The 12,347-nt window shown below is 45.7% G+C and overlaps 1 protein-coding gene across 6 annotated transcripts in view; it reads right to left on the bottom strand.

The window, feature by feature from the left end:
- Positions 1–3,330: 3,330 nt before the first annotated feature.
- Positions 3,331–12,347, bottom strand: part of PRAG1 (PEAK1 related, kinase-activating pseudokinase 1) — a 103,593-nt gene continuing 94,576 nt past the window's right edge. For all 6 annotated transcript variants that reach the window (XM_071068638.1, XM_071068637.1, XM_071068636.1 and 3 more), the window contains one exon: positions 3,331–4,862. In XM_071068638.1, the coding sequence (XP_070924739.1) occupies positions 3,738–4,862 (1,125 nt within the window). In that variant the 3' untranslated portion in view covers positions 3,331–3,737. The remainder of the gene's footprint in view (positions 4,863–12,347) is intronic.

Below are 12,347 nucleotides of genomic sequence, written 5' to 3' on the forward strand. Positions count from 1 at the left end.
GTACAAAAGTCCCTGATTATTTCTGAACCCCAGTCCTGCAGAACAAGCTATTGTTTCTGGGCATAATGGATTTCATGCTAGAGCCTTCTGTGAGATAAAGCCATGCAGCCTAGGTGTATTTTGAAGTAACAAAAAACCAGTTATATTGAACCTCTGAATTTAGTGTGACTGAAGTTGTTTGCTAAACCTAGTATTTATAGCCACATGACTAATCGTTTATGGAAAAGGCCAATCCATGGAGAGGAATGGGTGGCAATCATTTCCAGAGAATTTGAGGAAACTAGGTTTTAACACTCCATATTTAAATTTCACCAATGGTAGAGATTTAAAAATGCCCTATTGTATAGAGTACCCTTGACATAACTAACTCCATCTTTGAATAAGTCTCCATTTTATGTTTCACAGGGCACTCTGCCAACAAGGATGTTTTGTTTAATAAAAAGATAAAGACTGCATCCAATCAGATAAAGACACAAACAAGCACACTCATCCATGATCAGTTCTCACCAGAGGACTCTGTGACTTTAAAATGTCAGACTTTCAGCAGCTCAAAACGCAGCTGTCTTAACTGACACTGTCTTGCAGTCACTCACGATACGAACTTAGCATCTGCTTCTGCCACCTCAAACACTCTTCCTTGCAAGACCGACCTGCTTCCGCTGGACTGGTTCCTTAACCCTTTCTCCTATCTCTTTCTCCTCTTGATGTTCAATGCTACTTTGTTTATTGTGGAATGTTTAATCTGTAACATGTGTATATTGATTAAGCATACTATTATGTGTGATTTGCCATATTGACTGGCTTGTGGAGTGGCTCAAGCCTGTGTGCCTGCGGCTCTGACTACCGAGAGAACAGGAGGTACTAAAGAGAATTGCCTCCTTGGGAATTCCATGTAACTCCTGGCTTTTGTGACTGAATTAGCATCAACAAAAGCCTGACATTGTGGAAAGACACAAGCATGTGTGGACCTCGTTATTTTTAACCTGGCATCGCTCATGACACCTATCTTCAAAAAACGTTGTTTTTTTCTTTTTAAAACTGCTATTGGGGCACTATTCAATGTCTTCAAACAAAGAATCCTTGACAAATTTCCTTCAGAACCAAGCACTGGGCAAAAATTTCTTCCTCCTGACGAACTCTTTCCTAAAATTGCACACAAAAAAGAATTCTGCAGCCAGTTTTCTTTTTCTAGGTTGGTGGGCAGCTCAGAAGTCAGTTTCATATTTAATTGCTCTTATTCCTCTCATTCAGAATTTATTGCTAATGTTTCTTCTTTATCCTTTACTTTTTGGTTCATGTTGGTTCTTAAAACTGTTTTTACAACCTCGTTTTTTTTTTCTCAAGTGGGTGGCATAAAAAAAGTTGCAATTAATTTAAGAATTAAAAATGTGGCTCCTAAGACTTTCTTTCTTTCTTTTCCTTCTTTCTTTCTTTCTTCTCCTTCTTTCTTTCTTCCTCTTTCTTTCTTTCTTTCCTTCTTCCTTCCTTCCTTCCTTCCTTCTTCCTTCTCTTTCTCTCTCTCTCTCCTTCCTTCCTTCCTTCCTTCCTTCCTTCCTTCCTTCCTTCCTTCCTTCCTCTTTCTTTTTTTTTTGATAGCATCTCACTCTGTCACCCAGACTGGAGTGCAGTGGTATGATCTTGGCTCACTGCAACCTCCACCTCCTGGGTTCAAGCGATTCTCCTGCCTCATCCTCCCGAGTAGCTGGGATTACAGGCATGTGCCATGACACCCGGCTAATTTTTGCATTTTTAGTAGAGACAGGGGTTTCTCCATGTTGGCCAGGCTGGTCTCGAGCTCCTGACCTTAGGTGATCCACCTGTCTTAGCCTCCCAAAGTACTGGGATTACAGGTGTGAGCCACCACACCGGGCCTTATTTTCTAGTGGCACTACATTCCCCTGGCAGAATATTTGCTCCTCCCTCTCCATTGTTTATTTACTTGAAGTGAAAAAGGACAAAAAAGCAAAAGACAGCAAATTGAGGGCAGAAGGTTTGCCTGGAAATTTACGAGGAACAAAGAAAGACCTGGCAAATAATGCCCCCTGAAACAAGTCCTAGGGAGAAATATGATTTCCACGTTTGCAGACTCTCTTTCTCTTGTACAAATGGGTTGGGAGCTGGTTTTGGTTCAGTTCTTTCCTCAATACTCAGGAAACAATTGAAATTACAAATGTGCCCCAGGTGCTGTCTTCACCACCGATGCATGGAAATATGAATGTGTTTACATGTGGTTAGGGGCTGGAAGGTGGAACTTACAAAAGGATTGAAATTAATATGCAGAAGAGGACCTGGGAGAGTTCCCTATCCTTCCTGCTAAGTGCATCCCCAGGTTTCTAAAACATTCATTCAGATCTTTCTATTTGTTTTAATTTGTCCAGAGTTATTAACAAGATTTTAGAAATGAATTAGTTATCTAGTTGGAAGATTACCCATTAGGTAGAAATACAAGAGTCTTGGGGCTATTTCTCTTCAAATAGGTAATTTTTGACTTTTGTGCATGTGTCTAGTTTTGAGGAGGAAAGATCTGATGTCTCCTAATTTTCTTTGTGTGTTTTTAAAGGCATAGTAACAAATATTAACTATAGTAAGTAGTAGGTGCCAATAGATGTCTTAAATGAGGTTTTAGAAAAGGAGACTTGAAGGAGGCCTGAACGGCAGAGGGAGTACTGGCCTGGGAGTTGAAACACCTGAATTCTATTCTTGCCCTGCCAGTATCCAGTACAGTAGGAACAGTGGGCTGTTTGCCACCTGGCATCCCATGCATTCTCTCTCCTCCCTGCCCCTGGAGGTTGATCCTTCAGACTGCATCACCCAAGGTCCCTTGCTGTCTGGCATCCTATTAGGTTGGAGATGACAGATGGGAAACAGAGACTCCATCTCTGGCTGTAGAGATCTCAGTGCAAATACCTCCTGTATGTTTCCCTGTCCCGCTGTTCTGGCTCTTGCTTTTGTCCTTGTCGCTCTTTGTTCTCATAACCCTGATCACACCTAGCTAAGTGGTCCCTTTAAGGTCTTTTCATCTGAGCCATCTGGGGTGGACTCTGTTTTCAGGCACGTCTCTGAATGATACAAATGGCAACCAGCTTTAGCAAACTGGAAATGGGTTTGAATTCCAAACCACTGGGATCACAGCGACTGTGTCTGGATTCTTTCCAGGAGGCTTCCAGGTGGGAAGAGAAACAGGGAAGATTAATTGGTACCCACTTGCCTGGTCCTTTGTAGACTGCTGCTCTATCTCCTGAAAAGCGTAAGACCAAAGACAGGTCCGTTTTACCCACCAAGCATATGAATGCACTCAGGCACTTAAGGATAAAGGGCTTTGCTCATGACTCAACCAAAAAAATTTTTAATGGAGTTTTCTTCTTTTTTTTTTTCTTTAAATAACAATTTGACAAAAGGGTGAAGAAATCCTAAACAAGGTATCGAGGCCAGTGTCCAGGCTGCATTCTGTTCACAGAACTGTCCTCAGGACGTTGCATGGAGCTAGAAATGTACATAATTACGGAAGAAAACAGGGAGGACTTGGTGCAGAGAGACCAGTGTGGACGGGCAACAGCATCCTTAGGCTTTCATATTTATATATGGTATATGTATTTTCTATATATATATTTATATATTTTACATCCAGGTATACCAGTCATCTGTACCATTTCCCAGGGAGACATGGGCGCTTCCAAGGCAAGACAGGAAAGGGTTAGGCAGGGAAGGGGCAGCGACAGTGCAGGCTGGGGCTTGGCTCACAAAAGCTGTAGGAGCTTCAGCGACTGTAAAACGGCCCCGGGCTCCGCGGACGCCAGGTACTGGCAGCAAAGCCAGTCCTCCAGCTCCACACCCCGCCTGCGATCCACTGCCTTCTCCGCAAACTTCATCATCATCAGGGCCCGCTTCATGTCGATCCAGTTGTGCAGCGTGCCGCACAGCGCCTCCTCCGAGGTGCCCGGCTGCTGCACCAGCTCGCGCCGGGGCCCCCACAGCAGGCACTGCAACACACGCTTGGCCTCGCCGATGCGGATACGCTTGATGGGGTCGGCCTCCAGCAGCAGATGTGCCAGCTGCTGCAGACCGGGTGAGTAGAGGGACAGCGCAGGCAGCGGCGGCAGGTCCTCCTGCCGGTAGTCCCGCTCCCGCAGCTGGGCGCGCACCTCGAACGGGTTGGGCTGGTGCAGCAGCTCGTAGATGAGGATGCCTGTCTGGAACTCATCGAACTTGCGGTACTGGGAGGCAGACACGATCTCGGGGGCCAGCCGGGCCTGGCTCTTCTTCTGCTGCAGGTTTGGAGTGCCGCCTGGCTTCTGCTTGGCCTTCAAAAAGTTGCTGATGATGAGTCTGGGCAGCTGCTTCTCCCGGGGCCCTTCTGGGGAGGCGGGGCCGGCTGCGGGGCTGAGAGTGCCACCAGCGGGCAGGGCGGCAGAGGAGCAGGGAGGCGCGGCAGTGGCGGGGGTGGGCCCAGGGGCGGCCTGGGGGGTGCAGTGCACCAGCAGCAGGTTCTCCAGGCACAGGTCCCGGTGGATGATGCCGTGCTCCTTCAGGTGCTCCAGCCCGTTGCAGAGTTGCAGTAGCAGGAAGCACACGCGCCGCTCGTACGCCTCGGGTTCCGCCTGGTGGCTGGCCACCGAATCCCGCACGAAGTCGGAGGCGGTCTGATGCGGCACCTCTCGGGTGATGACGACCACGCAATCCTGCTCCTGGGCAGGGGGGTGTGCGGGCAGGGTAGGCACGGGGTCCTTGGGCGCGTCGGGGGAGGTGAGCATGCTGGAGGGCACCGAGGCGACGAAGTGGCCGCAGTCCTGCTGGATGTTAAAGTGCACGGGCACGGACGGGCTGCAGTAGGAGACTGTTTTGGGCTCAGGGGTTTTGCAGATCTGTGGGGAGAAGGAGAAGTGAAATCAAGAGTGGGGCCCATGGTTCTGCCCAACAAAGAGTGTGGAACATTTGAGTATCTATGTGCAATAAACCTATCCACATATGCTTGAGGGTAAGAGCAATCCATACACATGCTAGAAGAAAACATGGGACAGAAATTTTGGGGCCTTGGGTTGGGCAAATATTTCTTAAATACCACACCAATAGCATCGTTCACAAAAGAAAAAAAATCACAAACTTAACCTCAAAGTTCTAAACTTTTGTGCTTCAAAAGGCACCATTAAGAAAGTGGAAAGACAAGTAACAGACTGGGAGAAAATATCTGCCAAAATGTATCTGATAAAGGACTTGTTTCCGGAATTTGTATATAAAAAAACCACTCTTTTACAACTCAATAATACAAACAAAAAAGGATACAGAATCATGGCATAGAGAAAAAAGAAAAAAAAAATGGGCAAGAGATATGAATAGGCAATTCACCAAAAAAATTTGTAAATGGCCACAAGCATGTGAAAAGATATTGGACATCATTAGTCATCAGGGAACCGCAAATCAAAACCACAATGAGATATCAGTCCATGCCCACTAGAATGAGTTCTAATAAAAGACAGTTCCTAGCGTCTATGAGGATGAGCAGAAATGGGAATCCTCACACATTGCTGGTGGGAATGTAAAATGGGGCAGACCCTTTGGAGCAGTTTGTCAATTTCTTAAAAAGTTAAACATAAAATGACCATACGACCCAGTGAGTGGGGTCCCTGCTGAGCAACACACAGTGTGGTAGGGAGGTATTGGTAGGAAACATCCCTTTGTGCACAGTGTGGACAAATTCTCACAAAGCCGAATAGCGTTTATAAGAAAGCAGCCTCACTTCCCACACACTTTTCCTCCAAGGTGAGTCACAGCAGCTGAAAGAAACCAGAAAGTTCTCCAGGGAAGAGGGGACCAGAAGGAACCCTCAGAGGAACCCCAGGGCACCCTCTGAGATGAAGGTAGGAAAAACAAGATGGAAGATCTCAAGCTCCTCTGTGGAAAGGGCAGCTGGGGATCCACACAACTGTGTCTTTCTCGCCTCCTCCATCTCTTCTTACACAAATGACAGTGCCAGCCGCCTGGGGACCTCTAGCAATCCTAGTCCACATCTGGCTGCCACTCAACTAGAGAGTCTTGAACCAGCCATAATGGCCCTCTGTCAGGCCTCAATCTCCCTGTCATTACCCTGAAAGGGATTGAAGTCTCCCTTCTCAAATGAATATTATGATGCAAACTCACCCAGGCTTTGTAGAAAAACAAAGATCAGATGTGAGAAGAAAGGCATCTCACATCTACCCAAAAAATATTATCCTGCAAACACTCCCAAAATAACCCTGCCTTCAGCCTGCAGTGTTGGAATGATGATGAAGCAGTGTTTTTGAAGTGCCTCAGTGCTTACAGGCGATACTTTTAGAAGTTCTATTGCAAGCACCTTTTCACGGAGATTTATTTATATTGCAGCTGTACAAACCTTCTCAGCATGAAACCTGGCATACAAGAGCTCAGCCTCCAAGAGATGTTTTTAAAGCTAATTGTGGGGAATGGTGGGTAACACATTAATTTAGTAATCTATTATAAAAGCAGAATGATAATAAAAGGGAAAGACATTTACCCCAGACATTGCTTCCTATTACACTAACAAAAACTATTTTGAAATACATGTCTAAAAGGCATTGTTCAGGCTCTTTCTTATTCTGGCCTACTCAACAGTACTCGGTTTTTATTTATTTTTTACTTTTTGAGACAGGCGGGAGTTCAGTGGTGCAATCACAGCTCACTGCAGTTTTGACCTCTCAGTTTTAAGCAATTCTCCTGCCTCAGCCTCCTGAGTAGCTGGGATTAGAGGTGTGCACCACCATGTCCAACAAATTTTTGGAATTTTTGTACAGACAATGTTATCCCATGTTGCCCAGGCTTGTCTTGAACTCCTGGGCTCAAGTGATCTTCCCACCTTGGCCTCCCAAAGTGCTGGGATTACAAGTGTGAGCCACGGTGCCTGGCCTGCACTTGGTTTTTAAATGGCAGGCTTCTGGAGCACTATTAAACTAAAGGAAATTTGCGGCAATGGAGGGGGTCCTCAAAGAAAGCGTCTTGCATGTATGCAGCTGTGTTGTCAATGGAGATGTGGGAAGGACATCACTGTTATTGTCTCACCCCTAACACATACAGATCGGGCTCTTGCATGTGCAAGGACTGTGCCAATGGTGAGGGCTCCATGCAGCATCCCATTCGATCTCATTAAATCCAAGGAGGAAGATGCTATTACAGAGGAGGAAACTGGGGCTTCCAGCGGTTAAATTATTTGCTCCAGACTATACAACGTAGAAGTGTTCCAGAGGTCAAAAGCACGGGCTCTGCAGTGAAAAAAGGCCTAGGTTGAAGTATTAGCTCTGTAACTGTTGGCAAGTTACAGGGGATTTTCATTATTTACAGAAGTTATGTTCTATGAAGAAGCCATAAACACTGAATTAGTGAATAGAGAACCATTGCTTAGGGGAAATACAAGGTAAGTTTCCTGGGAACTTCTGGTCACAATATTTTCATTAACTCACCAGTGTTCAACCTTGTTTCACGTGTGCTTCTGTTTAGAGATACCTTGTTTAATACACATTACATGTTTAAAATACATTAACACGTTACATGTACATTAACATACATTAACATGTTAATATTCATTAACGTGAATTCACAGGCAACAGCACTAGAGCTCATCCCTGAACAAAGCTTATTTAACACACACGTTTTTATCCGTGAGGCACATCCCAGCCTTGTGGTGGCTGGGTACACTAGACAGCACTTCAGCCCTATGCTGGGACCATTTTATTTTATTTTATTTTATATATATATATATATATTTTTTGAGATGGAGTCTCTCTGTCACCCAGGCTGGAATGCAGTGGCACGATCTCGGCTCACCGCAACCTCTGCCTCCCGGGTTCAAGCGATTCTCCTGCCTCAGCCTCCTGAGTAGCTGGGAGTACAGGTGCCTGCCACCACACTCGACTAATTTTTTGTATTTTTAGTTGAGACAGGGTTTCACCATGTTGGCCAGGCTGGTCTCGAACTCCTGACCTCAGATGATCCGGCTTCAGCCATTTTAAACAGCAAAATCAACAACACGTAAACCCAAAAATAAAATTCTAAGGCCTTCCAACGATCTGAAATGGACCCTTCCTCTCAGCCAAGGGCATTCCAAAGTTAATCTAAAAAAATGAGTTCAGGCCATGATGGGAAGGGGGAGCTGGGCATGCTCATGCTACCCTCCTCCCTGTTAGAATTACTGATAGAGCAGACTCTTCAAGTCTGATAAAAATATTTACAATTTGTTCTCACTGAACCCTGCCACCTGGAGGCTTCATCTGTATGATAAAGCCTTGACTCCATAACCCCTTCTCATAGCCCAGACATTCCTTTCTAAGGATAATAACTCAACCAAGTGCCAATCAGAAAATCTTTGAATCCACCTATGACTTGAAAGCTTCCCCTGGCCCCCTCAACTTCCATGTACATCACACGTGTATTGATTGATACCTATGTCTCCCTAAAATGTACAAAACCAAGTTGTGGCCCGACCACTTTGGGCACATAGTCTCAGGATCTCCTGAGGGCTGTGTCATGGGCCACAGGTGACTTATATTTGGCTCAGAATAAATCTCTTCAAATGTTTTACAGAGTTGGACTCTTTTCATTGACAAACAAAAAGCACATCAATGTGAAAAACAAGACACTAAATAGACTGCAAAAAAACGCCCTTGCTTCCAGGATGAGGGCTGAAACAAGATGGGAGACTGTCGCCTCATTCCCCTTCAGCTGGAAACATGCACGTTGGGTGATACAATTTGGCCATGTCCCCACACGAATCTCATCTTGAATTGTAGTGCTCATAATCCCCACGTGTGGTGGGAGGAACCTGGTGCTGTTCTCATGATAGTGAGTGAGTTCTCATGAGATCTAATGGCTTTATAAGGTGCTTTCTCCGCTACCCCCCACTTTTTTTTTTTTTTTTTTTTTTGAGACGGAGTCTTGCTCTCTTGCCCAGGCTGGAGTGCAGTGGCACATCTTGGCTCACTGCAACCTCCTCCTCCCGGTTTCATGTGATTCTCCTGCCTCAGCTTACCGAGTAGCTGGGATTACAGGTGCCTGCCACCACACCTGGCTAATTTTTGCATGTTAGTTTTTAGTAGAGATGGGGTTTCACCATGTTGGTCAAGCTGGTCTTGAACTCCTGACCTCATGATCCACTTGCCTCAGCCTCCCAAAGTGCTGGGATTACAGGTATGAGCCACCACACCTGGCTGCTTCTCCCCTTTTGCTTGGCTCTCCTTGCTGTCACCATGTGAAGAAGGACGTGTTTGCTTCCCCTTCCACCATGATTGTAAGTTTCCTGAGGCTTCCCCAGCCATGCTGAACTGTGAGTCAATTAAACTTCTTTCTTTTATTAAATTACCCAATCTTGGGTATGTCTTTATTAGCAGCGTGAGAACAAACTAAAACATCAGGTGACTCACATTTTTCTTTGCCTTACACATAGCCAGAAATCACTGGAAAGTGCTTCGAGTATTGATTTTGGAATTACAAATAAATTTGAGCGGGTAGATGATTTTGCAAACACAGAATCCATAAATAATGAAGATGGACGGTATTTATCTCAAAGCATGTTTTCTCCTCTGAATGACAGGGGCAGGGATAGTACTTCCTCGTGGGGCCATTGTGAGGATCAGATGAAATGATGCAGGCATGGCTCTCAGCGCCAGGCCCAGCCCAGGGCCAGGCCCAGCCCAGGGCGAGCACAATGGGAAGGGTTGCTATGGTGACTGCTCCTGCCATCTCGGCTGTAGCCCTCTGGTGGTGCGGAGGCATCCAGAGCTGGCTTGCAGGTATTGTGCAAACCCGAAGAGCACAGCTGCCCAGGGGCCTGGGAAGAGTTTCCATGGCCCCTTTTTCTCAGGGGTATGAAAGGCCCGGGCCCAGCAAACACTTGAGACCTGGAACTCCAGTCAGGCTGCTGACATTTTGCACAGAGATGTAAATGAAGGAGCAGAGTAAATGGCAACTGGGTTGGCTGCATTTCAAAATCAGTGCAGTGGGCCTTTGGCAAGACCCGCAGCTTCCTCAAAGCCCAGCAACGGAGAGGGCTGCGTAGGGCGCATGCTAACCAGCCCTGTGAGTGAGCTCTGGGCCCTCGCCGGAGATCATTCTACAGTACTGGATGGGGGAAGAGGCGGTGGCGGGGGAGTGGCTTCTTCTCCATCTCCATCTCCCTACTCCCCGCCCCCACCCTCATTTCATTTTCAGGGGGCCCTGCACTCGGATTTTTAGCTCTAGAACTCTACATAGACCCTTGGTTCAGCTCAAGTTTCAAACGTTTTGCTGAGCCAGGACTCATTTAAACTTTGGAGTCAGGGCCTCATTCACAGGCGAAAGTCTGGGCTAAATCATGTCTGTGAAATAAAAAAGGCCCAGCAGCTTAAAACGGGTCCCTAATCACCAAACTAGAATTACTGTCTAGATGGCTGAGAAATGAAACTGCTTCGAAAACGCACACACAGCTAATGGTTTTTTTGTTTTTTTTCCCCTGTCACCTATTCATGCGGTGGAGCTACAAGAACCAGTTTTATCTCCTCACTGCTGCAGGGTGCTGAGCCCAAGGTAGTAGGTTCCAGTATCAGCAAGGAGCAGGTGTGAGCCTGCTATTGTTAACTGGAACTCCGCAATCGCAAATGAGGCTCCGTCTGCCTTCAGTGCCGGCTCCCTGCTTAACATGCGCAGATGAAATGCGCTCAGTCTCAGACAGGCAGCAGCTCGCTGGCTGGGAAGGGAGACCCACTCCCCCTCTTGCGGATCCCCAGATGACTGTATTTCGTCTAGACTGGAGAGCTAATGAAGTGGAACAGCTGCCCGTGCGAGATGATGCTCCAGGGCCCCCACGGCCCACCCCCCAGTGACCACGCCAGGCACATTTGCAAATTGATACTGTTCTTGGTAACCTCGTTCCAAGAATTACCATCCTCTGCATATTGGATGCTAGTCTCCAAATTTCCTTTTTCACGTGGCACAGAGATGGTCCTTGAGCTACCAGTCTCCAGCAAATTCAAATAGGAAACCCCTGCAGCTCTTGTTTAGAGGGCTAAGGCTTATCTTTTGGTTTCTGTGTGGCTTCTATTGCTAATGAAATAAGGAGCAACACTTGTTTTTAACATTCTTAAGGAAAATTAAATTTCTTTTGTGTTGTTTATTAGAGAATGCGGCTAATTCTGCATGAATATATGGGGCCCTAGAATCCAAGCTGCACAGCACAATTATTTACGGATGTGAAAAACAAAACTGTGGCGGGGCACAGTGGCTCACACCTGTAATCCCAGCACTTTGGGAGGCCGAGGCAGGCAGATCACAAGGTCAGGAGTTCAAGACCAATCAGGCCAATATGGTGAAACCCCAATCTCTACTGAAAGTGCAAAAATTAGCCAGACGTGGTGGGGGGCGCCTGTAGTCCCAGTTACTCAGGAGTCTGAGGCAGGAAAATCGCTTGAACCCGAGTGGTGGAGGTTGCAGTGAGCCAAGATCACACCACACACTCCAGCCTGGGCACAGAGCGAGACTCTGTCTCTAAATAAATAAATAAATAATAAAAAAGTAAAAACAAAACCATTTGTCCCAAGGGCTCCTTCTTGCAGAAGGATCACCTCATTTTCTATCCCATGAGCAAGAGAGATTCAATCCCTTCCACCAGGCTTTTTCCTCTTCCAAATAGAAAGGCCAGCTCTCTCTTGATACTGAATAATATTATTCAGTACATATTATTTATAATAATACTATTACTACTACTATTGATAATATTCAGTACATATAAATAATAATTATAAATATATAATGAACATTAGTATTACTACTATTAATTATAATTACTATATATTATTTATATATACTGAATAATATTATTAATAGTAGCAATATTATTACTTAAATATTATTTAATGTTATTTTTTAAATGTTAGCAATATTATTTTAGAAAATTGTTGGTAAGCAAGCTGCCCCACCAAGGCCATTTCAAATTAGCTTATTCTTCGCACTTTTCTAACTGGAAGAAAAAGGATGTCTTAGGACAGGGGATGACAGAAAACAGCTCAGGGTCTCCCTCCTGACTCCCAATAAAAGCCTACATTTATAGAAGGGCCAGGGTCTCAATAGGTAATCATGGAACAGCAAAAGATGAGAAATAGGGCCACAGGAAGGACTGGAGTTCATGGTAGAGACCCCAGTGGCCCAAATGGGTGCAAATGGCTCAACTAGTTCACACAGAGCTGCACTCTGACAGGGCAATGCAGTGCGGGTAGCAAGAGGCCTGAACCAGCATCAAAGGTTAAAGAGCTGTGCTGCCCTCAGCTAGTCACTTAATGTCTCTGAGCTTCATTTATCTTAACTGGTAGGGACATAACTTAGGCTTTGGAGAC

The sequence above is a fragment of the Macaca nemestrina genome, chromosome 8, assembly GCF_043159975.1.
Source record: "Macaca nemestrina isolate mMacNem1 chromosome 8, mMacNem.hap1, whole genome shotgun sequence".
Taxonomy (NCBI): domain Eukaryota; kingdom Metazoa; phylum Chordata; class Mammalia; order Primates; family Cercopithecidae; genus Macaca; species Macaca nemestrina.